The sequence below is a fragment of the Prionailurus bengalensis genome, chromosome F2, assembly GCF_016509475.1.
Source record: "Prionailurus bengalensis isolate Pbe53 chromosome F2, Fcat_Pben_1.1_paternal_pri, whole genome shotgun sequence".
NCBI lineage: Eukaryota > Metazoa > Chordata > Mammalia > Carnivora > Felidae > Prionailurus > Prionailurus bengalensis.
Genome location: NC_057353.1, coordinates 17,248,973 through 17,276,972, shown reverse-complemented (window position 1 = coordinate 17,276,972; position 28,000 = coordinate 17,248,973). Strand labels below are relative to the sequence as shown.

Sequence of the window (28,000 nt, the reverse complement as noted above, 5' to 3'; positions counted from 1 at the left end):
GAGGAATTAAGTTATTAATTTCAAAACACTTTATTGAAAAAAAGTCATTCAAACATCACCAAAAACGTTCCTGTAATTCTCACTCCTATTTTTCACATAGTGTATGATGTACAAAAGAATGACTCATAAAATATGTAAAGTTTTGTAATATTATGCCTATGGATAATTACTAGTTAACAAGTATGCTAAAAGACACTGGTAATGGTTTTTATAGTGATAAAATTTTACAATAAATCTTTCAAATATTTAAACCACCTTTTAAATGTTCACCATTGCTAAAATTAAATCCAAACAGTGTTTGTTGGCTCTCTCTGTAAATATCTTAAGTTCAGAAATTATTTTGGAATTTAAAAATCTTGAACAGAGAACCTGCTTGCCAGTACCTGCATCATTTAGCACCTCTCCTCAGGTATGCCAAAAATTTGTAATTTTCAGTGTGTGCTATAATGTAACAATGGCTGGGAAGCTCTACACTGTACCATATGCAATAAAATAAGAGGTATGGATAACATGAAGAATGTTAGGCAGTCTTCATTTAGACCTCTGAGTTTATTTTGGTAATAGCCATGAAATGGTTCAACTATTCAAAGGGCACACACTTCTTTTCTAAAAGACTTAGCATGCTATGAAAGAAAAAATAAACTTGAAACTTGGAAGAGGTTTTGTTCCCTGAATATTAAATATGTCAGCCTATGATAATCCATATAATCTAATTTTTATGTGTGCCCAAATATTTAAGTTTTATACTTTTATTCCTCACATATACAAATCATTTTTGTAATGACTTTTATAAACCATCACCAATTTAATTTAAAATAATGACAGGAATTAGAGGATTATTAATCTTTTTGCTAGTTTTATTTTACTGTAAGAGTTGTATTTCTTGTATCCAATAAACATCAGCATAATATTTGAAATTTGTTCTTAAAAATATACAATATTGCACTTTAATTTTTGGCAGTTTAATTAAGGAGTGGCTGAGTAAAAAATAAATCATACAGGAGATTACAGTTTTTATTTTGCTTTATAATAAGCAAAGAGCTTTGTGTAAAAGCAGAACTTACAGTAGTGCCAAATAAACCAAATATTTACAGTGTCCCTATTAAAGTCTTACCTCTAAAGTAAGATTCAGTGTATTGGATGCAAATATTATTAATCTAACAAAAGCACACTCCCCCACCCCATTTTGATGAACATTTTTAAGCCAAAGGGTATTGGTGTGAAATGCTTCTGTGATTTTTTTCTCAAGAGGAAATACATGGAAAGAATGCTTGTTCCTTAAGCTTTTAAAGTTGGTCTCGAAACTTTCACAATGTTTCCTACATGACTTGAAGAATCTCTACTCTAAGAAGCAGAATTCCAAGACAAGCACTCTTTTTAGTTTTTCTGTATTCTCTTCATAGTGACAAGTCCACAGTTAGTTGGTTTTTAGTATGATTTTAAGGTCAGTTTCCTGTACTTTTCGTAAGACAAGTAAGATACTGTCATTGCATCTGTTGGAATTATTTTTAACTTGTTACATTGTAGCGAAATATATATTTACACTGACCTAGAATTTGCTATTCTGTTTTTTAATTCCCAATTAGGTAAAAACTCCAGAAAGCTCAATATTTTTCACTTATTAACCAATTAGAAAAACAGTTTTACACAGCTGTCTGCAAAAGCAAATACTGAGATTTAGGCCTACTTAACAATAACATCAAAAGACCAGAAAGAACATAAATAGAATGTATTTGTAATATAAATACATGACACAGAGACATTCATTTTTGGCACCACCTAAAAAAAAATCCAGTAGTATTTTATTACCCTTCAGATCTTTGGGAATATTTAAACCTTCTAACTATTAAGCTTTTACTTTTCTTACAGAAAAAAAAAATTCGCAAATTTGAATTGGTATTTCAAAAGTAAAGGATCTCCTTGTTATTTCTTAATTTGATCTGCAGAATGAACACTTACTCCAAGTGTTAACTCACAGCCCATGTGTTAACTATGCTTTTACATTTTAATCCTACGAAGAACTGGTTATGTCAACCAACGACTTCTCATGGAAAGATGTGATTTCTTCTTAACCACATACCAATTGCATAGTTCTGATCTGAGAACAAAGGTCAAAGTAGAGAGTTACAAAGGCATTAATTTATGTTAACTGAACTGAAATAGGCTGTTGCAAAATAGTCTGTCTTGGGTAGATGTTAGTGTAAACTGAGGGGGAAAAACAGTCATTAGCAAAAAGTTTTCTTTAAAAATAGGTTAATGCTGAGAACAATAGCTTTTAAAATTTGTTTAAAAATAAGCTAATAAACAATAATACAAATTTTAATCCAAAACTTAGCTCTTTGAAATGCCCTATTTTCTTGCATACAGCAGAAAATACATTTTTCATATTTAACATTACATGTAAAAATGAGGCACTAGTTAAACAGATTTGAATATATTCACACAAACAGGAGTTTCAGTCTCATCTGTAGGCTTGTATTCGCCTCAATGGTTTCTGGATGGCAAACTGTTCACAAAAATAAATCTTCTGAAGGAGGTGCATAAGAGAAACCGACAAATGCATCATCTGCCTCCAGTACACTGGCATTCACTATAGAATAGTCAGAAGACACACACACAGAATACGGAACTGTTTCTTCTGTAAATGCTGCATCAAAGTTCCTGATATCATCTGGTCCCGCCTAAAACATCAAAAGCATATTATTATTCCTCTTAGCTTTTTTTAAAAAATATTTTTGAGAGAGAGAGAGAGAAAGAGAGACAGTGTGAATGGCGAAGGGGCAGAGAGAGAGAGGGAGACACAGAATCCGAAGCAGGCTCCAGGCTCTGAGCTGTCAGCACAGAGCCCGACATGGGGTTGGATCTCACAAACCACGAGGTCATGACCTGAGCTCAAGTTGGATGCTTAACCGACTGAGCCACCCAGGTGCCCCTCATCTTAGCTTTTGTTTTCATTAATTTAGTCTTTCATTAAAACCCCTTCACGAATTTGTGTATTTATTCCTGGCAAGTTTAGATGTCTTCCTACTTCGTCACTTCTTCGAAGCAATTTCTGCTTTTCCTTTCCAGAGTTTATTATTTAGGTGAGGTTATCTGTCCTAACAAAGTTCTTTCTGTTGGGAGCTGTGGGGAGACAAGGGTGGCTAGCATAACAGAGTCCTTACCTAAGTCAATGTGAACCTCAGGCCCTCCAACTGACTCCCTTTCTCTCTACCCATCACCACCTCTAAGTTTAGAAAAGGAGCCCAAGTAGGTTTTCAAGATGGCACTTTTCACTTGAACTTACAGAAGAATGCTTGCCTGTTAGTTTCTGAACTCTGGGTAGGTAAAGCCTTTTGCTTAAAGAATGAAGGCGTTGTAAATAAAACCGTGCAAGTTAAACACTCTGCGCTACAGAGGTCGTTAAGCATTCGCCTGTGACACCTTAGCTTTAGAGGCCTGAAGTGGCCAAGAACCTGGGAAGTAAAGCATGGCAGCTGCTCGATGGCAGTGGTTCTTAATCTTCCTTTACAAATTTGATACAACCTAATGGACTCTCCACTTCCAATGTATTTGCAGATAAAAGTTGAGATACAAATTCAGGTGACTCACTCTTAGAGCTCATCCCTGAATCTCTAGGTTACCTCTGCTTTAAGGGGCCAAGGGGGCAGGAATCCTTAGCATGTCCAAGTCATCAAGTCTAACTGAGGTAAAAGACAAGGATCCAGAGAAGATATTCGAAGCTAAGGATATAGTTAGTCTGGCAGGTAGGTCTGCAAACAGTGGAGCAGAGACAAGGGAAACCCAGAATACTAGATCCCTCAATATGAGAAATTCCCCCACTGAAGAGGAAGAAACTGAATTTAGGTACATATAAAAAATGTCAAATCCTTACATGTTATTCTAAGAAGTATGGGCTCTGGAATAAGACTAAGGTTTGAATTCTGGCTATGAAATTTGCTAGCTATAATTTTTTATATAAACTACCTCTCTGTGAGCTCATTTCTGCTTCTGTAAAGTAAAAATAGTACCACCCACCTGTTAAGGTTTTTGTGAGGATCTGATGTGTGAATACATAAAATTCCCAGAATCTGACATGTAGAAGGTGTTCAGTAAATGATGGCAAATATTCTTCTACTTGATTTTATAGGTATTTTGTGAATGCCGTTATGGGTTGGCTAGTAGTAACAGGGATAATACTGTATTGCTTATGTTAAGAGTTACGGAGGTTTTGTCTTCAAAGAGCCTGAGCTCAAATTCTAGTTCTTCAACTTTATTTTATTTTAAAAAAATGTTTATTTTGAGGGCGCGCGCATGAGCAAGCATGTGTGTGTGTGCATGCACAAGCGGGAAAGGGGAAGAGAGAGAGGGAGAGAGAGAATCCCAAGCAGGCTCCGTGCCATCTGCACAGAACTGGATGAGGGGCTAAGTATCATGACCTACCTGAGCCAAAATCAAGAGTCAGAGGCTTAACCGACTGAGCCACCCAGACGCCCCTAGTTCTTCAATTTTAAACTCTGGGCAAACTATTAACCATTTCTGTGACTAAGTTAACTCACCTGTATTATATGGAAAATAGCAGAACTATTTCAAAGAATTGCTGTCAATGTTAAAAAAAAAAAAGGATACAAGTATTGAGAACATCTACTTAATCATACTCTAGCTTTTTGATCTTTGTTAATCTGTTAAGTGAAAAATGGTAACCTGAGTTTGAACTCTTTTCATATATTTAAAAGCTGTATTTATTCTTCTGTAACTGTGTATTTTGTGTCTTTTGTTCATGTTTCTATTGGTAATTGGTCTTTTTTCTCATTGACTTACAAGAATGCTTTATGTGTTAAAGAAATTTTCTCCAGTTTGTTGTCTGCATTTTTTTTTTTTCATGTAGACCTTTCTAGATTTAATGTGGCCAAATTTACAATTTCCCCCCCTGTGGCTTCTTGGTTGTGGATCTTGCTTTAAAAAAGTTTAATTAGTCATAAAAAAGCAGGAATCCCAACTGAGGTATCTAACTCTGAAGTCTACATTGTTTCCATTTCCAGTATTGCTTAGGAGTACCTAACTCAACTCTTCAATGTGCCTGATGACCTATTTATCTGAAGATAACTAAAGTCAGTAAGACTTTCAATGTAAAAGTAAAAAGAAAATAATTCTTTTTTTTTTTAATTTTTTTTTTCAACGTTTATTTATTTTTGGGACAGAGAGAGACAGAGCATGAACGGGGGAGGGGCAGAGAGGGAGGGAGACACAGAATCGGACACAGGCTCCAGGCTCTGAGCCATCAGCCCAGAGCCTGACGTGGGGCTCGAACTCACGGACCGCGAGATAGTGACCTGGCTGAAATCGGACGCTTAACCGACTGCGCCACCCAGGCGCCCCAAAAAAGAAAATAATTCTTAAAGGCCCTAGGTTCTTACTGCAAACTCTAGAAATTAGGGACAAAACTGTCCTTAATGGAATCTGTCCTTACTTCTGAAACAGTCACTTCTGGATAAGTTAAATGAAATGAGGCAATCTATAAATGTTCTGTTAATAGGTGTACAATATCACACCTACTAAATATTACCAGCCATGAGCAATGCACTGAAACAAACATTTAACAAAATCTGAGTAGACTAAATAATACTTTCCTAAAGTATTTTCCTTATCCTGCACTAATCTACTAAAAAGTCTTTCATGAATTTCGCAACACCAAAAAACTTTAAATAAAAGAAACACAAGTTCACCCATGACCCTGCAAACCCAAATTAATCTTGGTTTATACTATATTCTCTTCCAGTCCTTATGTGTTATTTTTACTGCTATAATAGTAAGTCACAAAAATTATAACTGCCATTTTTTTTAAGTTTATTTGAGAGAGAGAGCACAAGTTGGGTAGGGGCAAAGAGAGAGGAAGAAAGAATTCCACCCAGGCACCCCATAATTGCCATGTTTTTATTTAGCATTGTAAGAATTTTCTAAGTGTGTGCTCATTTAAAAAAATATTTGGGGGGGGGTAGGTGGGAGGGAGGGAAACAGCGGGGGAGGGGCAGAGAGAGAGGGGGATAGAGGATCCGAAGCAGGCTCTGCGCTGACAGCAGCAAGTCCGATGTAGGCCTCAAACTCATGGGAGATCATGACATGAGCCAGAGTCAGATGCTCAACCTACTGAGCCACCCAGATGCACCCTTATTTCTGTATTTATTGTTATCATTTACTTAATTAGACACTCAAGCACAAGAAAGCATAGAAAGAATAGTGACTTTGGAATAAGGCACAGATTTGAATCCTTGCTCTGCTACTTTTCAAATCAGCTATGTGGCATCTCTGACTTTTATTTCTTCATTTATAAATCATGTATAATAAGGAGGACAGTAATGGCAGTAACCTGGCAGTATGGGGAATAAACTTCATACTGTGATGCATAAAAGTATCATAAAAGTATATATGCCTATATATACAGCTATCAATAGTTTAGTAATATCATTATTGGTCTACTATGGATGATTAAAAAATTCCCTATTGTTCTATATTTATTTCCCCAAATTTCCAACATAATCTTCAATGCAGCTTTCAGCTTTAAAAAAAATTATGTTTATGTAAATTTTTTCTATCAGCTGATTTACTAAGTCAAGCTAACATGAAAATTTTATTTTCCAAAAAGGGATATGACAATTTACATTACCATTAATGTTTGCCTGTGCCTAGTTTTATATCAATGTAGAAAAAAGATGCATTAATGTTACTTAAAATTAAAAAAAATTTATTTAAAGCACAATCCTCTCTAAATCTAGAGGTATGCTTTTTTTTAATTTTTTTTTTTTAAATTTTTTTTTTTTTTTTTAAAGAGAGAGAGAGAGAGCATGAGGCAGGGGAGAGAAGCAAAGGGACAGAGAGAGAATCTTAAGGTGGTTCCACACTGAACGTGGATATGGGGCTCAATCCCATGACCCTAAGATTATGACCTGAGCCAAAATCAAGAGTTGGAGCTTTAACAGACTGAGCCACCCAGGTGCCCCAATTTGCATCTTTTTTAATCTAATGAACTCATCCCTTTCTTATACATGCTCCAAAGAAACATTTCATAATTGCTGTGCTGGGAGATACTTTTACCAATGCAATGTAGCTATAATCTTATTGGTCATCTTGAAGTTATCAGTATACTAGAAAATGCTGAGAAACAGATTTTTAAAGTATTTAAGGTACTGATTCAATTTCATTCACATGAGATTTTGAGATCTATTGCCAAAGTTATGATGAGCTATATAGTTCTACATTTCACTATTTATTTATTTATTCCATTTTACTATTTTAGAAAGCAAGATTTGGATATATACTTACCACATTAGGATTAAATGGTGGTGGAATCTTCTTTTGTACAAGATCAGTCCAGCTGAGTGATTCAAAAAAAGGATGATTCTGAATTTCAAGCTAGAATGTTAAAAAAAATACATATATTTTTTATAATGTTGAAAAATATAATTAAGTACTCACTGAAGAATTATATGAAGGCAAACCATTACCACTTTGTCCCTCACTAATTCTTTTTAGGTACATGTTTATGTTATTCATGTAGCAAAATGGCATAGGGGAGAGACTGCCAGAGCAAAACAGGGAAGACAGTTACTTGGAATGACCAACTTAAGTTATATCCTCTTCACAGTAATAGTTTCTTCATAGGTAAAATAAAGATACCTCACAGGCTGCTTTAAGGACCAATGGAAAATATGGAAATAAAAGAGGTATGAAAAGAATAAGGTACTACATAGCTACAAAGAACTATAATTATTGTCTGAATGGCAGAGGTAAAAAAGAAGTTAGGCAAAAAGTTTTTTACACAGTGGGGCAGAGGTAAAATCAAGGGGATGAGCTATTTTACCAAAAAAAAAAAAAATTCTATTCTGGGTTAGTATTATCAAAAGATGGCACAGTATTTATTCCAGTTATTTTCCCTGCAAGGTGACACAGAAGTGTATAAAGTAGGATCCAACCTAGTTTGGTGGGTTTAAAAAGACACCTTGGAGACTAAGTAATGTTTGATCAGAAGTCTGAAAGATGATAAAAATTAGATAAAAAATGACAGGGAGAACATTCCAGGCAGAATATGAAGGCCCTCATGTGGCAAAGAGGTTAGTTTGATGAAGAAAACGAGCCAAGGGGCACCTGGGTGATTCAGTTGGCTAAGTGTCTGACTCCTGGTTTCAGCTCAGGACAAAATCGCATGATTCGTGAGTTTGAGCCCCACATCGGGCTCTAAACTGACAGCACAGAGCCTGCTTGGGATTCTCCCTCTTCCTCTCTCAGTCCCTCCCCCTGCTTGTATGTGCATGCATGTGCGTGCTCTCTCTCAAAATAAATAAACAAACTTAAAATACAGGGAAGGATTGGGACTGTCACACAAGGTGAAGCCTAAGAGGTAAACTGACATATCATACTGGTTAAAGAATTACATTAAGAATTTTGAATTTTATCCTAGGATTATGAAAAGCCATCAGGGTATTTTAGATACGGGAATGTCACAAATATAAGGGATTTCCGTTTGTTTTTTTTTAAGACCTGAATGTAATAGGGAAATGGACTGGAAAGCCATGGCCAGATTAAGGAAACAGAGCTACTGTTGTGGCAAAAAAAAGTTGAAAATGGTAAGGGTACCTGGCTCAGTTGGTGGAGTGTGCAACTCTTGATCTCAGGGTTGTGGGTTTGGGGCTCAAGCTGGATGGAAAGATTACTTAAAAATAAAATTAAAAAAAAAAGTTGAAAAAGGTAGGAAAAGTGTAGTCACAGTCAAGTAGAAGAGTGTATAGCTATAGGAAAGATTTAGGAGGCAAATGCAACAGGATCTGGCTGTTGGTTGAATATGGAAGTAAGGAAGAGAGAGAAGTAGAGAATGACTCATATTTCTGACCTGAGGCACACAAAAGGAAGATGGCAGGAGTTCAGCAGTTTTGAATATGCTGTGTTTAAGGTACTAACCAGAAATCCAAAGACTGGTGCTGAACATGTAAGTATTATGAGTCCAGAGTTAAGAAGAGAGGTCTGGACTGAAGTTATAAACGTGTGAGATGAAAACACAGAGATAACCAAAGCCACTGGGCCAACTGAGACTGTCCAGAAAGAGAACACAGAAGAAAAGGGGGTTTTAGGCCAACCAAAAGGAACCACAACATTTAACCATCAGGTTGAGGAAAGTGGCTTACACAGGACATTACGGAGGAGGGCCTGGAAATACAGAATGAGATGACTGTGGGCTCTTGCAGAAGCCTATGGAACAAGAAAGAGTGTTGGAAGTTTAAATACTGCTGAGAAGGCAAGTTGAGGAATAGAGGGATTTAGCAATTCTAGTAGCTATTTTTGGTAAATTGAGAAATGAGAAGAGGCTGGGAAAGAAAAAAATCAACACAGAAACTTTTATGACGGGAAAAAGTTATTACCTGGCAGGCCAGCATGGTTGAGGGCTTTCAGTTTAAGAAGAGATTTGATAATGTCTCATTATTGCTTGGAATGCACTCTAACAAAAGGAAGCAGTTATCTGTGCAGAAAAATAGCATGCACAGGGTTCCCTGCAAGAAGTCAGGATCCAGGGCAGATGTACAAACTGGCCTTGTCCACTACATTAGGAAGAAGGAAATGACAGCAAGCAGGAGTGTGCAGGTCTTCAAATCTGACAGCGAGGCTGAGCTAGTTCCACTCTGCTGATTCTACTCTCCCTATAAAATAGAAGGCAAGATCATCTGCTAAAAGTGAAGAAAAGGAGTCTGGAAATTTGGAGAGAAGGTCTGAAATCATTAATACAGACAGTAGGAGAAGCAGCTAGAGAAACACAGGAACATTACCAAGCAGCGATGAAGCACAAAGGAGATTAATGACTAAACTTCATAGTGCTTCCAATATGCCCAGTGGGACAGCCTTCTTCAGCACTGTTTAGCAGCCCAGAAGATGACAAGTGGATTCATCCAGGGTTGTGATTTCTGTCAGCGAATTCCATAAAAGGCCCAAGGGGCAAGAAGATGTGAAGTATTAGAAAGACTGAATAAAACCAATGGACTATGGAATGAATCCAAGCTAGGCAGAAAACTGTTGACAGAGCTACGTACTGGGGAGTGTGGGAAAGGAAAAGCTCCAGCAGACAAGTTTGTTATTCACAGCTCAAGTTCACGACTGATGAAAGAATCCCCAAGAATTTGTGAGAAACTTGAGTTTAAAAGTCCATGTTGACACACCAACATAACACCAGTAGCTACATAAGCAATTTAATTTACACTAATTTTTTAAAAAGATTTTTTATTTTTAAGTAATCTCTACACCCAAGGTGGGGCTCAAACCCACAACCTCAAGATCAAGAGTCACATGCTACACCAACTGAGTCAGCCGGGTGCCCCTAATTGCCCTAATTTAAAAAAAAACAAAAAACCAAAAAAGACCCATCAAACCTGTAGATTCTATAATTACCTCAGAGAGGTGTCACCAAATTCTCAGGAAAAAAGGTTATTTAATGTTAGTTCAAGGCAAAAGGCATTACCTCATGCAGACAGGAGCCACTTATAAATTGTTTCAATAAAATGATTTAAAAGTTTAGGTAATCACAAAATTCATGTCACACATTTTTTAAAAAGGGAGGGGAAATTCTTATAAATGAAAAAAATATATAATAGGGTATGAGGGGTGTCTGGGTGGCTCAGTTGGCTGAGAGTCCGACTCCCAATTTCAGCTCAGGGTTCATGGGATTGAGCCCTACATTGGGCTCCACGCTGAGCGTGGAGCTGGCTTAAGATTCTCTCTCTCTCTCTCTCTCTCTCTCTCTCTCTCCACCACTCTCCCCACGTGTGCTCTCAAAATTAAAAAAAAAATTTATATAGGGTATGAAAGCATGATGTGAGGGGTGAAGTGGAGAGGCTCAAACGGTCATAAAGATCAAACAAAAAAACATACATGCAAGTGCTTCACGCCATATAAACATGGTAAAAACTGCTGGGACACATGTGCTTTTTTTTCATGGTGTTATTTAAGAGTTACATTCATCCCATTAAATGCCACATAAAATAAGAATTTTTCTTCAAGTCTCAAATAAGCTTAAATAAAGTGGTACTGGGAAGGATGTACATACAAAGTCTTCTTTGGCACCAAGTCGATTTTGCCTGTCTTTCTCTAGGAGTTCTTCCAGAATGGACCAGGCTGTGAGGCTCACTCCTGGCCTCAAACTTAGGGGCTTGTGAAGAATATTGTCATACATTTCAGCTACATCTCGGCAATAAAAAGGAGGCTGGGAAAAAAAGGAAAAAAAAGTTAGTGTTTTTTTTAATTATTATTTTATTTTTAAAGTTTTTTTTTTTATTTTTTATTTTTTATTTTTTATTTTTTTCAACATTTATTTATTTTTGGGACAGAGAGAGACAGAGCATGAGCGGGGGAGGGGCAGAGAGAGAGGGAGACACAGAATCGGAAACAGGCTCCAGGCTCTGAGCCATCAGCCCAGAGCCCGACGCGGGGCTCGAACTCACGGACCGCGAGATCGTGACCTGGCTGAAGTCGGACGCTTAACCGACTGCGCCACCCAGGCGCCCCTTAAAGTTTATTTTTAAAGTTTATTTTATTTTTAAAGTTTATTCATTTTGAGAGAGAGAGAGAGAGTGTATGTGTGTGTGCACGTGCGTGTGCGTGCAGGGGAGGGGCAGAGAGAGGACAGAGAGAGAATCCCAAGCAGGCTCCACACTGTCAGCACAGAGATCCATGCAGGGCTTGAACCCACAATGAGATCATGACCTGAGCCTAAGTCAGACACTTAAACGACTGAGCCACTTAAGCACCCAGTGTTTGTTTGTTTTTTTATGTTTATTTTTTAGAGAGAGAGTGTGAGCCGGGCAGGGCAGAGAGATAGAGAATCTGAAGCAGGCTCTGCAATGCCAGTGAAGAGCCTGACACAGGGCTCTAAGCAGGGCTCAAACTCACAAATCATGAGATCTTGATCTGAGCCGAAGTTGGACACTTAACCAACTAAGCCACCCAGGTGCCCCAGAAGTTAGTGTTAATTGAACTATACCAAAATGAGGTTGAAAGAAATTGGATTCAGCCTTGATCTACAGGAATCAGCCTGGGTCTGGACAGCTGCAGAAATGCAAAGGTTTCTGTGGGCACGTGTACATCTGCAGCATAGTCTCCAATGCAAAGAGGTTGGTTTTTATTTTTTTAAGTTTATTTTTAGAGAGAGAGAGAGAGAGAGAGAGAGCAGGGGAGGGGCAGAAAAGGAGGGAGGGAGGGGAGGGGAAGGGAGGGGAGGGGGGAGAGAGAGAGACAGAGAAAGAGAGAGAGAGAAAGAAAGAAAATCCCAAGCAGGCTCCGCACTGTCAGCAGGGAACCAGATGTGGGGCTCGTTCTCATGAACCGTGAGACCATGACCTGAACCAAAATCAAGAGTTGGGTGGGCGTCTGATTTCGGCTCAGGTCACGATCTCATGGTTCATGAGTTCAAGCCCCACGTTGGGCTCTGTGCTGACAGCTCAGAGACTGGATGGAGCCTGCTTCTCATTCTGTGTCTCCCTCTCTCTCTGCCCCTCCCCCGCTCACGCTCTGTCTCTCAAAAATAAATAATGTTAAAAAAAATTTTTAAAGCCAGCATCATGTAGAGCCCACTATGTGCTCACTGAAATGTTTAGGAACACCCTGCAGACAGGTGTAAACTGCATAATAGTACCTGACAGAAAACCACCAACCTCATCAGAAGCATAATGGAAGAATTATTGCAGAGATTCCACACAGATCAAACATTAAATAATTTCTTGAGACTTCAGAATAAACTAATTAAAACAGAGATTGCTAGGAGAGAAGACCTGAAGATAGTGCTCCTTCCTAAGTACTTGCGGTAATGGCAGTATTATGGGTGTACTCTGCAGAATTACAATTCTATTGCTACAGCTTAAAGACCTGTAGAGCTTCCACATGAGGATTAACTAATCATGCAGTTAAGTTTTAAACTCAAAATAATTTTTAAAGTTAAGGGAGTTATAGGCTTGTCACTTTTATTTATTTTTGAGAGAGAGACAGAGCACCAGTGGGGGGAGGGGCAGAGAGAGAGGGAGACACAGAGTCCAAAGCAGCTCCAGGGCTCTGAGCTGACAGCACAAAGCCCGACATGGGGCTCGAACCCATAAGCTGTGAGATCATGACCCGAGCTGAAGTCGGACACTTAACCGATTAAGCCACTCAGGCACCCCGTAACATTTTTACTTTTTAAAACTGAAATTAATTTTTTCATTTTTCTATTTAAAAAAAATCTTTTAAATGAGAAAAAGAGAGAGTGAGAGCATGCAAGTGAGCTGGGGAGGAGCAGAGAAAGAGAATCCCAAGCAGGCTCCACACTCAGTATGGAGCTCCACATAAGGCCTCAATCTCACCACCATGAGATCATGACCTGACCCGAAATCAAGAGTCAGATGCTTAACTGGGTCACCCTTGAACTTCATTTTTAAATAAAGTCTCATTTATGAAATATATGTTTCAAATGTTCCCTTTTGAGGCAACTGCATTTTACATACAAGGATAGTATTTTACATTTTCATGGTCCTCTAAAGAAATTTGAAAGGTTCAGAGATAACAGGATGGCAAATATCCAGCAGTTAAAGAAAGTAAGGTGTATCAGGTATTCCAAGTCACTAGCATAACCAGGAAATCGACTCTTTTCATAAGCAAGGGCAAAGAAGAGACAGTGTTGGCTGTCATAGGAATCTATCATTCAAAGTTTGCAACATAAGACAAATGTTCTAACATGTGCCTTATGTGTTAGATTACACTAAGAGCTCCCCAGTTTTCAGTGGGGGGGGGGGGGGGAGGGGGGAAGCCCACACAAAACAAGTGAAACAAACAAAAAAACCAAGCCCCAGCTCAGGTCTCAGCTGATGGTATTATTTGGCTTTGTGTGGGCAGCAGCATAGGAGATGAGTGCACAGTTCCCAGCATGAGGTTGCTGGACACTCAGGGGACCACAAAAGGACTCTAGAAACTATTCTAAAAATCTCAAAAAGCCTAAAGAAAAACATGTGTTGTTCCTGTAAGAGTATGTAAACTGACTGCCTAAATTGTTTGCTTTGGTTGGAATGATATTAATCAATACAGTAGAACAACTTTACACATGTTAATCAGAAGCTCTGGTTGGTCTTATGTGTCTTTAATTAATAAAAACCAGGGCAATTGATTTCATAGTGAACATCCCTTTTTTTTTTAATAAAATCTCCCAGACATGGTGTTTATGGTAAAGGCAAGAGAAAGTTCCCAATGGTGGAAAAAGTGGAGCACCAGTGTATTATATCTTATAAAAATAAAACACAAGGCAAAACCCAAAAGATACTATCTTCTGATAAATACAAAAATATTTTTCTTCCCATCTTTTTGAAATTGGGCAGAATGATGACTGGGGTAAACTGAATGAAAGTGGATAATATTAAAAAAAATAAAGTGGATAATATTAATGTTGTAACTAGTATCTACTTCTAAAAAATCCAAGTGGGATGAGAACACCTGATTAGTACAACAGAAAAAATGACATTAAAAGACCAGTAACAAAGCAAAAGTTTTTTGGTGTGTGTGTGCATATCCCTAATGTGATTTTGGATTTGTTTAACCAGGTTACTATTGCTCTATTAGTGTTAAATAAGAGTCCTCCAGATTACTAAAATGAGAGCGAAAACTCAAAGAATTAAAATATACTGGAATAATAATGAAAGAGTAGAAATACATACCAATCCATACAGCATTTCATAGAGAACAGCACCAAGGCACCACCAATCTACAGTGTTGTCATAGGGCTGTTTTCTGATTACTTCAGGAGCAAGGTACTGTGGAAAACATTAAATATTAGAGCAACTTGATACACAACTCATGGTAAAATTTAGGAATAATTAAGAAATTTAACAAATTTAAGATGTTACTATGACACTAAAAACCTATCATCTAGATTTTTAATTGGCTAGGTATTCTCATCCTGTATCAGTGGTTCCAAGGTGATAATACTCTTCAGAATCATCTGGGACATTTTTCAAAATACACATATTCAAGTACTTTCCTCCATAAACTGTGATGCAATTAAGGCAAACAGAAGATAAGAACAAATGTAGAAATCTGTAACACTATGTAAACTAGATATTGGGCTGGAAGGGCAGGGAGTCTTTCACAAGAAATTTATTTTAGAAATTCTTCTAGTCATTACTTGTAATTGTTTCTCTTTAAACAAGAATTTTTAATGTAGCAAATATAATGTTTTTTCCCTTTAAAGAAAAAAGAATTCTATAACTTTTACTAGAGAATTACAAATAGCAATTCTCTAATATAATTATTTAGAAAAGTTGTGATTAGATGGCTATGCACATTTTAATTTGTGAAACATTTAAACTCATCACAATTTCACACATATAAAATGGTGAATTTGAATTCTAGATTCCAAGACATATATTTTCTGTTCCCATATGAAATAAGGAAATAATTTCTTAAGCCTTCTTTCTAATGTGATCCAAAGATATGGCAAAATATATAAAAAGGGTTTAATAATTTCTGATTACATTTAGATTTAGATGACCAAAAAAACTTGTGTTTCCTTTCTAAAAATTACAGGACTTAAAGATTTTGTTAACTATGAAATCAACACACATTCACAAAAAAAAGGTTTCTTCATACACAAACCAAAACAGAATGATTACAAATATACACAAGAGCTAGGGTGATAGAGAAAGGAAGGAAGGAAGGAAGGAAGGAAGGAAGGAAGGAAGGAAGGAAGAAAAGAAAAAGACATTTCAAAGTACTCTCACTTTTTTTTTTTTTAATTTTTTTTCAACGTTTATTTTTTTATTTTTGGGACAGAGAGAGACAGAGCATGAACGGGGGAGGGGCAGAGAGAGAGGGAGACACAGAATTGGAAACAGGCTCCAGGCTCTGAGCCATCAGCCCAGAGCCCGACGCGGGGCTCGAACTCACGGACCGCGAGATCGTGACCTGGCTGAAGTCGGACGCTTAACCGACTGCGCCACCCAGGCGCCCCAAAGTACTCTCACTTTTAAGTTAAAAATTTTTTTTCTGATCTTGATTAAAAGACTCATGAGCCATTTTACCACACATTGCAACACAATATTCGCAACTACTCTATGATAAAGATGAAATACTACCTGGCATCTAAGATCACTATAAATACATTAAAATTAGGACAGTTTAAAATAAACTAAACATACGTGTGTGTGTGTGTGTGTGTGTGTGTGTGTGTGTGTGTGTGTGTAGTGAGAATAACAAGGCTTTAACATAGCTTGTAAGGATTATTGTCTCAAATAGAAGGATACATTTTCTGCTAGCTAACATGATTAGAGAGTGAGATGTTCTGATTAATTCTGACTTGCAATTTTTTCCTTCCATATTCACTACTTTACTCTCTTCTGTTAATGAACACTTAGTGTAATTCAATGGTTGTTAGTACATTTAGAATGGTGTAAACATTACCACAACTTTAGGACTTTTTCATTACTGATTTGTGATTTTTTTAAAATAAAGGATATGGTAAACTTTTAACATTATAAGCATAATTTATATCTTTGTTGGGTTATCCGTGGTAGCTTGCAATCATAATTAAAAATACTATCAGTAAACTTTAAATGTTCTGAAGGGATGATTATCATATATTTCCAAGTGGCTGGAAGCTGAAATTCTACTTCAGTAGAAAGCAGAAAATATTCTACTTTTCTGATTTCAAATATTATATATGCAATTTGTGATTCATTTTTGCATTTTAAACATGATTATATAAATGACAAATGAGACATATTTCTTACCTCTGGTGTCCCACAAAATGTTGTTGTCGTGTCAGAAATAGCAATTCCTTCTTTACAAAGCCCAAAATCTGTTAAGACAACATGTCCCTGACAAATACAGGGGCAGTAAGATAAAACAGTGCATGGGCATAAACTCACAATTTTTAAAACCATTTCACTTTTAAATAATTGTAGACACACAGGAAATTGCAAAAATATTACAAAGAGTTTTGTATACCCTTCACCAATGCTAATATCTTATATAACTGCAGTAAAATATCAAAATCAGGAAACTGACATTGGTAGAATACTGTTAACCAGATTGCCAATTTTACCCAGTTTTGGGTTTTTTACATGCATTTGGGTATGTGTGGTTCTATGCAATAGAGGTGTGCAGATTTGTGTAACTATCACCACAATCAAGACAAAGAACTGTCCAACACCTCAAAGGATCAAAAGAACTCACTCATGCTACCCCTTTATCTTTTCACTCTGCTTTTCCCACTGTCCCTGTCACTTTACAACCATTAATCTGCTTTCCATGTCTACAATTTTTGTCATTTTGAGAATGTTATATAAATGGAATCATGCAGTGTAGAGCTTTTGAGATAGATTTTTTTCCACTAAGCATAAATGAGAATAAAATTGACAATCAGTAGATTTTTAAAATACTTACTACTGAATCCAGAAGAATATTTTCTGGTTTCAAGTCCCTATTAAATTGAAAGGAAAGCAAAACTGAATATTAACTGAAATAAAGTAATAAAATGACATTTTTACAAGAAATACATTAAAATTTACCTGTACACTATTTTGATGGAGTGCAAGTAACCCAATGCACTGGCAATTTCAGCAGCATAAAACCTAGCTCTGTGTTCGGGAAAGGTCCGTTCTCTCTGTAAGTGGAAAAACAGCTGTAAAATGGGGGAAAAAGAAAGATATTAAGATCATTCACACATAAAGTGAAACAAACATATCCTATAAATACAAAAATAGGATTTTTGTTATTCTGAACATGAGATAAAAATGCCCCAAAGCCCAGAACTGTGACTCTCCCTTGTGTGTCCCCCACATAGCAATTATTCTCTCTTGAACCATGCATCTTTCTTTACCCTTGCTAACTTGCTCATCTCTCATTTACTCCTCAATCTTCAATGCATCAGTGTCCTTATCACTCTGGAAAAGATTATCAACAAAGACCATAGCCATGTGGTTATCTCACTAGACCTTTCTTAACTGTGCTTTCATTTGGAAAAAAAAAAAAAATCAAACCCTATTCAGAGATTGAAAACAAGCGGCAGGCAGACCAAATATAACCCACAGATCTCATTTGTTTGAGCCAAATACTGTTTTTAGAAAAATCTCAATTAACTGGTAACATTTAAAAACGGGAGAAATTTTTGGGGGATAAAAACTCATAGTTCTGGTTTCTTCTGGTGGGGGGGGGGAAGAGAAGGAAACTCTGCAACATTAAGCCTAAATTCCAATGTGGTAGCAAATGGTGGGAACTGAGCAGCAGCTGGACTCTCCAGTTCACTTCTTACACTTCTGAATCCTTAACTTATGTCTTACTTACAATCTGCCCTTTACTCCTTAGGTTACCTGCCTGGGTGAAGTTTGTCCTAGGTCCTTCCTCTAAGTTCCCTGGCTCTTAAAACAATGATCTCACCTTAGGTCTCCTTCCTTGGAGAGTTCCATCTCTGCTCCTTTCTGCCCCTTTACTCTGCAGGGATAACAAGGTTTTTGTCCTCGGTCTCTTCACAGTCATCCTTCCTCTGGATACCCACCCTGCCTGGGTGACCTAGTCCATTCCAGTGATTTTAACTAACCCCCTCAACACTGAGGTCTTTCATATGGCCATACCCCACCTAGACCTCTGCTTAGGGCTTCTTCTACAAAGACCTGCTGCCTGCTGTTCTTTCTTGACTATTTCACAAGCCAACAAACTCAACTTGTCTAGAACAGAGTCCCTTGTCTTCTTTTACAAACTTAACTGCCACTGTGGTATTCTACTCCTTTAATGACATCACTTTCTATCCAGCTCTCTAAGCCATGGAAGGCAACAAGGTACAGGTTTTATAGCTGATCAGACCTGGATTCAAATTTTCTCCTTTTGTGTGCAATTCGTTCCACTTCTCTGACTTAACAAAAATTGTCCCCCAATTTTTCTTAACCTCTTCTGAAAGGTTATGGTGAAGATCAGTTATACCAGATCCTGACACAGTAGATAAGTGGATGCTGGCCTGGGATTCACCTAGACTGCTCCTTTACCTTCAGCCTCTGTCTCTAACTAATGAATAAATTCTTCTGCTGTTATCCTTTAATTATTTCTGGAATACTCCCTCCTATTTAGCCCTATTACTGCCTTTGTTAGCTGTGGCTTATACTATTATAATATGCTATATTGATCTGATCACATCTAATATAATAATGAAAATTACCCCAAATGAAAAACTGACCATTCACTAATGATAGCTAACACTATTTACTAAATCAAAGGCAGCATGCTAAGGACTTTATATGCTTGTATTATTTAAATCCACCCAACTATTTTGAGGTAGAAAATTAATGAGGAAGCTGAGGCTCAGGAAGGCTTGTTTATATGCCTCGTATCATAAAACTTACTTCTTTATACTCTACCTGGCTCCAAAACAGATGTGAAGTAGCATGCAAAAGTAAGTATCACACATCAAGGTTAAAATGTTAAGTATGAGAATCAGGGGACAACACTAGTAATAACAACAGGAAACCCATAATGAAATTATACTCTTCGTACCTCTATCTGTTCTCCTTGTCTTTACTGCTATTCTACCTACTACTGCCCTTTCAACACCTCCTCCACCAACCCCAATATTCTATTCCATTCTTTTCATTCCTCATTATCCTGGCCAAGTCTATTTTTTAGAACACAATCCTACCTCTTTCCACCTTTGCCACTCAGTTTATGAGTGATGACTGGGTAAAAAGAGCTCAGAAGCAAGGTCCTAAAACAGCATGAAGAAACCACGGACAAAACAGGAAGCTTGCAAGAGGATCTGCATTTAACGCCTTGCATGACATTTCAAATACACAGAGTGGTACTGAGGTCTAGGTTAATTAAATCCAGGACCTGACACTTACACATGATGACACTGAAAAAGTTACTTAACTTCTCTGAGCCTTAGTTTCCTTATATATAAAATGGGCAGAAGAGTGTATATCTAAAACAATTATATTGACTAATTCAAATAATGCAGGTAAAATAATTACAAAGTGCCAGGCCCTCAATAAATTCTCAATATATGTTAGCACTCATGTACACACAAAATAAAATGACAACCTTAAAATCTTCAACCTTCATAGTCTTGCTTCTACACTGAGGAGGCATTCAGCACTTCTGTCATAGAATCAGGTGGTTGAATAATGATTCTTTTATGATCTTCCCCCAAAATGATATAGGGGTAGGGCACCTGGCTGACTCAATCAGTAGAGTGCGTGATGCTTGATCTTGGGGTTGTGAGTTCGAGCCCACGTTGGGTGCAGAGATTACTTAAAAATACAATCTTTAAACACACACACACACACACACACACACACACACCAAAAACAAAACCCAAAATGATCTAGGTATGTCTGACCATCTTTCAGGTTTGCAGAATAGACATTAGTCTTTCTTCTAATTCCTTTATTCTACAGCTAAGTGTACTACAGCAAGGCTGAAATAATTATTTTCCTCTCTTTCTGTTCTGGGACTAGGGGATCAAAGACCCTTTGATAAAAATATGACACTACCTACCGGAATAATTTTTAGAGACATTCATAGGTCAGAGAGCAAACTAATTACAAAGGCATGGGGGCTGAGCAACAGAGGAACAGGACTGTCAGCTGCCTAAATCCTGGAATCACACTGCCTGAGTTTAATTCCTGGCTCTAATACTTACTGAACACATGACCTGAGCAAGTTACTAGCTTCTCTGTGCCTCAGTTTCTTTATCTTATATAACAGAATTGTTGTGAAAATAATACATACAAAGAGCCAGAGTGCTGGGCACATCAAGTACACTTGATGCATGTTAGCTATTACTGTAATTATTATGATGATAGTAGCATTTCCCAAAATATATTTCAATATCCCTCTGATTCAGAGTTTTGGAGAATATAATTAATAGATTTGGTTCAAACAAAAAGGAACTACATGGTAAGAAAATATTTTCAAAGAAATCTTTGCTTTGTTTAAGGCAGAACTCAAAGTCTTTAACATGCTGAAACATATTGTGAGTCACCAAGAAACATATTGGTAATTGCCAATGGGATAGAACATGAAATATTTTCCACTGACTTCACCACAGAACTCTTTATTAGAGGATCATCTCATCTGATTATAGTTTGCACATTTTAGAAAATGACAGGCTAGAGTAATCTTTAAACGCAACTGTGGAGACAATAATTATCTAAATACAAATCATGTTTTATTGTTAACATTTCAGTATATTATTCTTGCTATAGTATCTGTGAAGTCTGCAGATTCAAACCAAGGCTCTTTTATGAATCTTCCACCTACACCATAAACTGCTTAAGAAAAGAGCTTTGTTTACAATTCTTCATTAGCTTGCTTTGTGCCTATTAGCCAGAATCTTGAACATAATAGTGTTAATGCTGGCCTATCCTTCCAAAAACTGATAAGTGAATAAAAACTGTGACTTCCTTCTACTTTTTCTAAACATTATCAACTTAAGAATACTAATCATAAGGGCACCTGGCTGGCTGGGTCAGTAGAGCATTAGACTCTTGATCTCAGGGTCATGAGTTCGAGCACCACGTTGGGTGTAGAGATTGCTTAAATAAATAAAAACATACAAAAAAAAAAAAAAAAAGAAAGAAAACTAATTATAAAACTCACCTCCCCTCCATTAACAAAATCCAGAACAAAATAAAGCTTTTCAGTTGTTTGGAAAGAATAATGTAATCCAACCAAAAATGGATGTTTCACATTTTTCAAAAGCACATTACGTTCAGCCATGATATGTTTTTGCTGTTAAAAAAAAAAAAAAGAAAAAAGTAAAGGATCCACTTGTATTATATGCCAGAAAACATTTGTTATTTGAGAAAATGGATTTAGGAGAAAAAAATGCCATTCTACTTTACCTCTTTTCTGTTGAGAACTATTTTTTTCTGTAACACTTTGACAGCATAAAATTTTCCATCCAGTTTCCGTTTTGCAAGAAGAACCTGTTGTAAAGATTGTGCATACTATTAGAAATTTCAGTATTTTGATAGAAATAATTCATTTGTCAATAAATTTGTACTTAAATTATGTACCAAAAAAGTCTACAAGGGACCTAGATTGTATGTTTTAGTTTTGAAAACTGAAAAGTACTGAATTTATTTCTATTTCACTTCTCTTTAGATATTTTACAAAAAAAATATTTATCACTTGAATAGCCAGATACCATTTCTTTGTCACTTAATGTGCCAAAGTTTGAGATTTTTACTCAAGTCCCCAAATCTAAACTGCTTGAGATCCTCGTGTGTGTGTGTGTGTGTGTGTGTGTGTGTGTGTCTGCCCACGCGTGCAAGCACCAGCCCTGAGTCCTAAAGAGTGAAAATACTAAGGCTATAAACTTCATGAATATATTTTTTTAAAAAAAGGAGAAGGAAATGGTTTCTATATGATCAAAGTGCATTTCTGTTTGAGCATTTAGGTTTTAATACAAGTCTCAAATTCAGGAACATTCAGAAGAAGAAGCACCCTGTATAGCCGAGTTTTTATAATGGGCAGGTTGCATGCACTTTCAAAGATGTGAAGCAACTTAGAGGCTTTTGCTCCAGAAAAAAAAGTAACAGACTTAGGATTTTACAAATAATTTTAAGGGATTCAAGATGCCCAGCAAGCTGTGTAACTATTAAACGGGGTACGTTCCAAAGCGTTTTGAGATTATCTGACACAGCAAGTAGGGACACTGCTGGGCCTCATATTCTAGTCCCGGTGTTGTTAACCTTGCTAAAACTTATAACCCCAGACTAATCATGAGTAAAGTACCAGACAAATTCCAATCTTACAATATACCTAACTAGTACTTCTCAAAACCATCAAGGTCCTCAAAAACAAGGAAAGTCTAAGAAACAGTCACAGCTAAGAGAAGCTTAAGGAGACATGACAACTTTATGTAATGTGGTATTGTGGGTGAGATCCTGGAACAAAAACAGGCCATTAGGTAAAAAGTAAGGAAATCTAAATGAACAGTGGACATTAGTTAATAATATGCATCCATATTGGCTGAATATTTGGAACAAATATACCATGTTAATGTAAGATATTCACAATAGGGAAATTGTGTGGAATGGAGGATGGTTTGGGAATTCTCTGAATTTCCTGTATTTTCTCTATATTCATCTTTTCTGTAAATCTGAACTGTTCTAAAAATAAAGCCTATTAATTTAAAAAAATGTTTTTAATCAAAGTAGACTCAAAACATCTTCAAGGTAAAAATGTCTTGTGCTCAACTGTTGGCCATTTCTCCAATTTTCCATTCTTTTGTTTGCTACAATATTTGACTCTACTGAACATCTTTCCTTTCTTAAATTTTTCCTTTTCTCAACACCTCCCACCTCCCAGCCTGACCTTTCCTTCTCTATTTTGATTGGTTCATCTTCAAGTATATTAAGAGAAAATAATTCAAATGTGGCAATCAAGGGATACTGATTCCCTTAATAGAGCTAAGTATTTTTTCAACAGACTGGTAGATTGGAGAACTGTTAAGAAACAAACTGGGAAAATGAAAATGGAACCAAGACCACTCAATGGACAAGAGTTTGTAATAAATTTTAGGTTGCCATTATTTATTTTAGTCTATCATATATTTTTTCTACTTTTCAGACACACTGTGGATTTGTATTTGTTTACTTTTCCTTTTTATGTATTCTTTAATTTGTTTTATTGTATTTTATTGGCTTCTAACCATTTTATAAGACTTTGAATTTTTGTTAAACATAACATATATATAAAAAAACTCACAAATCATTATAGCTCAGTAAATTACTACAAAATGAAGTCACACTGTGTAACCACTATCCAGGTCAAAAAATAAAACATTATCATACAGTTGTGGGTTCATTTCTGGGTTTTCTATTCCATTGATCTATGTGTCTATGTTTGTATTTACCCCAAAAATACAAAAATACTAATTCGAAGGCAAACCTGCACCCTTACATAAGATGTTTTCAGCAGCATTATGTAATATATCCAAATCATAGAAAAAACCTAAATGTCCACTGACTGATGAATGGATAAAGAAGACGTGGTATATATACACAATGGAATATTATTCAGCCATAAAATGAATGAAATCTTGCCATTTGCAATGACATGAATGGAGCTAGAGCACATTATGCTGAGCGAAGTAAGTCAGAGAAAGACAAAGTCTGTATTTCATTCATTCATATGTGGAATTTAAGAAACAAAATAAACAATCATAGGGATTGGCAAGCCAAGAAACAGATTCTTAACTATAGAGAAGAAACTGATGGTTATCAGAGGGGAGGTGGATGGGGGGATGGGTTAAATGGGTGATGGGGATTAAAGAGTGCACTTGTGATGAGCACCAGGAATTGTATATAAATACTGAATCACCAAGTTGCACACCTGAAGCTGATATATCACACTGAATATTAACTAACTGAAATTTAAATAAAACTTTTAAAAAGAAATAAAAAAATAAAAATAAAAATAAAACATTATCAGTAGCTTGAAGCCTCACCTTTCCCCTGATTTCAGAAACTACTTATCCCTGTCTTCCTCAACTATCGCAATTTGTAATAACACAGATTAAGTTTTGTCTTTTTTTGGGTTTTATGTAATTAGAATCATATAAAGTTGTCTGTGACTTCTTTCATTCTAAATAATGTAATATGCATTCATGTTGTATCACGTAGCATAATTTTTGTTTTTTACTGTGCAGAATAATGCATTATACAATTTTAAAAAATTTAATTCTAATATAGTTAACATACAGTGTTATATTAGTTTTAGGTGTATAATACAGTTATTCAACAACTCTATATATTACTCACTGTTCATTATGATAAATGTACTTTTTTTTTTTTAACAGTAAGTATATTCTTAATCCCTTTCACCTACTTCACACATCCCCCCCCCCAAGTCACCCCCCCCCCCCGTAACTATCACTTTGTTCTCTATAGTTAAGAGTCTATTTCTTGGTTTGTCTCTTTTATTTCTTAAATTCCATATATGAATGAAATCATATGGTATTTGTCTTTCTCTGACTGACCTATTTCACTTAGCATTATACTCTCTAGATGTTCCCATGTTGTTGTAAATGGCAAGATTTCATTTTTTTTCATAGCTCCGTAATATCCCATTGTATATATAATACAAACCACATCTTCTTTATCCATTCATTAATGGACACTTGGGCTGTTTCCATAATTTGGCTATTGAAAGCAATGCTGCTTGAAACGTAAGGGTGAATATATATTTTCAAATTAGTGTTTTTTAATACTTTGGGTACATACCCAGTTGTAGAATTACTGGATCACACAGTTCTATTTTTAATTTTTTGAGGAACCTCCATACTGTTTTCCAGTGGCCGCACCAGTTTGCATTCCTACCAACAGTGCACAAGGCCTCCTTTTTCTCCACATCCTTCCCAACACTTGTTTCTTGTGTTTTTGATTTTAGCCATTATGACAGTTGTAACGTGATATCTCATTGTACTTTTGATTTGCATTTCCCTGATGATGAATGATGTTGAGCATCTTTTTGTGTCTGTTGGCCATCTGTGTGTCCTCTTTGGAGAAACGTCTGGTCATGTCTTCTGATTTTTAATTGGGCTATTTGTTTTTTTTGGTGTTGAGTTGCAGAAGTTCCTTATCTAGGTTGGATATTAACCCTGTATCAAATATGTCATTTGCAAATATCTTCTCTCATTCAGTAGGCTGCCTTTTTGTTTTATTGATTATCTCCTTTGCTGTGCAGAAACTTTTTATTTTGATGTGGTCTCAATAGCTTATTTTTACTTTTGTTTTCCTTGCTTCAGGAGACATATCTAGAAAAATGTTTTTCTGGCCGATGTCAGAGAAATTGCTGCCTGTGCGCTCTTCTAGAATTTTTTTTTTCAACGTTTTTTATTTATTTTTTTGGGGGGGACAGAGAGAGACAGAACATGAACGGGCAAGGGGCAGGGAGAGAGGGAGACACAGAATCGGAAACAGGCTCCAGGCTCCGAGCCATCAGCCCAGCGCCCGACACGGGGCTGGAACTCACAGACCGCGAGATCGTGACCTGGCTGAAGTCGGACACTCAACCGACTGCGCCACCCAGGCGCCCCGGGAATTTTTATGGTTTCAGGTCTCACAGTTAGGTCCTTAATCCATTTTGAGTTTATTTTTGTGTGTGTTGTAAGAGCTGTGGTCCAGTTTCATCTTTTGCATGTAGTTTTCCAAGCATCATTTGTTGAAGAGACTTTCTCCCAGTGCATATTCTTGCCTCCTTTGTTGAACGTTAATTGACTATATAATTGTGGGTTTATTTCTGGGTTCCCTGTTCTGCTCCAATGATCTATGTGTTTATTTTTGTACCACTACCATACTGTCTTGATGACTACAGGTTTGTAGAATATCTTGAAATCTGGGATTGTGATACCTCTGGTTTTGTTTTTTCTTTTTCAAAATTACGTTGGCTATTCGGGGTCTTTTGTGGCTCCTTACAAATTTTATGATTATTTGTTCTGTGAAAAACTGCATTACACAATTTAATCCACTCTAATTGACCGACATTTAGATTGTTTATGAATAACAATGCCATGAATATTATGACATATTCCTTTCCATATTCCATATTAGTGTGTATGTGCATGCATATCTGTTGGATATATAGCTAGAAAGATAAATAGCTAGAAGGATATATAGCTAGAAGTAAAACCAATGTGTCACACAGGTAATGCATATATTCAGCTTCGATAATTAACACCAGTTTTCAACAGCATTTAGAAATGAAACACATAGGAATAAATCCAATTAAAGATATATAAAAACTCTATAGGACATTATAAAACATTATTGAAAAAAATTAAAGAACAACTAAAAATTAAGAAAGGGATATACCACGGTTAATGGATTGGAAGACTAAATAATGTAAAAATGACAATTCTTCCCAAATTGTTCTAGATTCAATGCAATCCCAATCAAAATCCAGAATTTGTGGAAATTGGCATGCAAATTTTGTGGAAATTGGTATGCTAATTAAAAATACATGCAAAGGGCTAAGACTCTTGAAGAAAAACAAGGGAGGCCTTGTTTTGTTGGATATCAAACGACATAGACTAACAGAACAAAACAGAAAAACTCAAAACAGAAATATAAAACATAAAATCTAGAAGCAGATGCATGCATATATGGACACTGTATAAATGATGAAGGTTACCCTGTAGATCAGTGGGGAAAGAACAGTCTTTTCAATAAATTGTGTGGGACCAGATGGATATCAATAGGGTAAAAAATGAACTCTGACCCTACAACTTCATACTATATGTGAGAACCAATTCCTGGTAGACTCTAGATCTAAACATCATTATCTAGATCTAAAAAAGAATGCTTTTTGTTTTTAATGACAGATTATCTCAAACATCCCAACAGACTGTGAGGGAGCACTTTGCGTGCACTATCCCTTTCTAACTTTCTGTTGCTATACTAGCACAATGTCCAGCATGTAGTGGGTGGTCAATATATGTGCTGAACTAATAAACACACATGGGTTTAATTGTATGGTCACAGTTTCTGGTATCTAGGGAACTCAGAAAACAAACTAGAGATACTGAAAGCTAGGAATGTAGCAACCTATAATTAAACACATGCATATTTATTTTCACTGCAGATTGAAGTATAATGCAAAAAAGCAATTAAATATATCTTATGATTCTGGTAACTCCATCTATGATGCTTCTGGCCTTAAAGTAGATTCTCCTTCCTTGGTTTGGCTACACGGTCAAGTTATATGATTCATCTGACACTGTGTGAGGAGCAGCAGGGTTTTCACACATCCCTTTCCTTCCTCAATTGTTATTTTCATAGCTGCTCATTTATGTCTTTCCTGCTTCAGCTTAAATAGCATCCCTTTAAAGAAGCCATCCTTGGGTTTCCTGCGTCGCTCAGTAGGTTAAGTGTCTGACTTGATTTCAGCTCAGGTCATGATCTCACAGTTCATGGGTTTGAGCCCTGTGATGTCAGCACTGAGTCTGCTTGAGATATTCTCTCTCTCTCTCTCTCTC

General features: G+C 36.5%; 1 protein-coding gene across 4 annotated transcripts in view; it reads right to left on the bottom strand.

Moving 5' to 3' along the window:
- Positions 1-14: 14 nt before the first annotated feature.
- LOC122496028 (serine/threonine-protein kinase Sgk3) overlaps positions 15-28,000 on the bottom strand; it is a 142,572-nt gene continuing 114,586 nt past the window's right edge. For 2 of the 4 annotated variants that reach the window (XM_043602214.1, XM_043602213.1), the window contains exons 9-18: positions 21,861-21,944; positions 21,616-21,747; positions 19,362-19,376; positions 17,538-17,650; positions 17,413-17,449; positions 16,758-16,844; positions 14,688-14,783; positions 11,063-11,218; positions 7,300-7,389; positions 15-2,681 (exon numbers count right to left, since the gene is read on the bottom strand). In XM_043602214.1, coding sequence (XP_043458149.1) covers positions 2,511-2,681; positions 7,300-7,389; positions 11,063-11,218; positions 14,688-14,783; positions 16,758-16,844; positions 17,413-17,449; positions 17,538-17,650; positions 19,362-19,376; positions 21,616-21,747; positions 21,861-21,944 — 981 coding nt within the window. In that variant the 3' untranslated portion in view covers positions 15-2,510. The remainder of the gene's footprint in view (positions 2,682-7,299; positions 7,390-11,062; positions 11,219-14,687; positions 14,784-16,757; positions 16,845-17,412; positions 17,450-17,537; positions 17,651-19,361; positions 19,377-21,615; positions 21,748-21,860; positions 21,945-28,000) is intronic. The other 2 variants (XM_043602215.1, XM_043602216.1) reach the window with 1 other exon arrangement.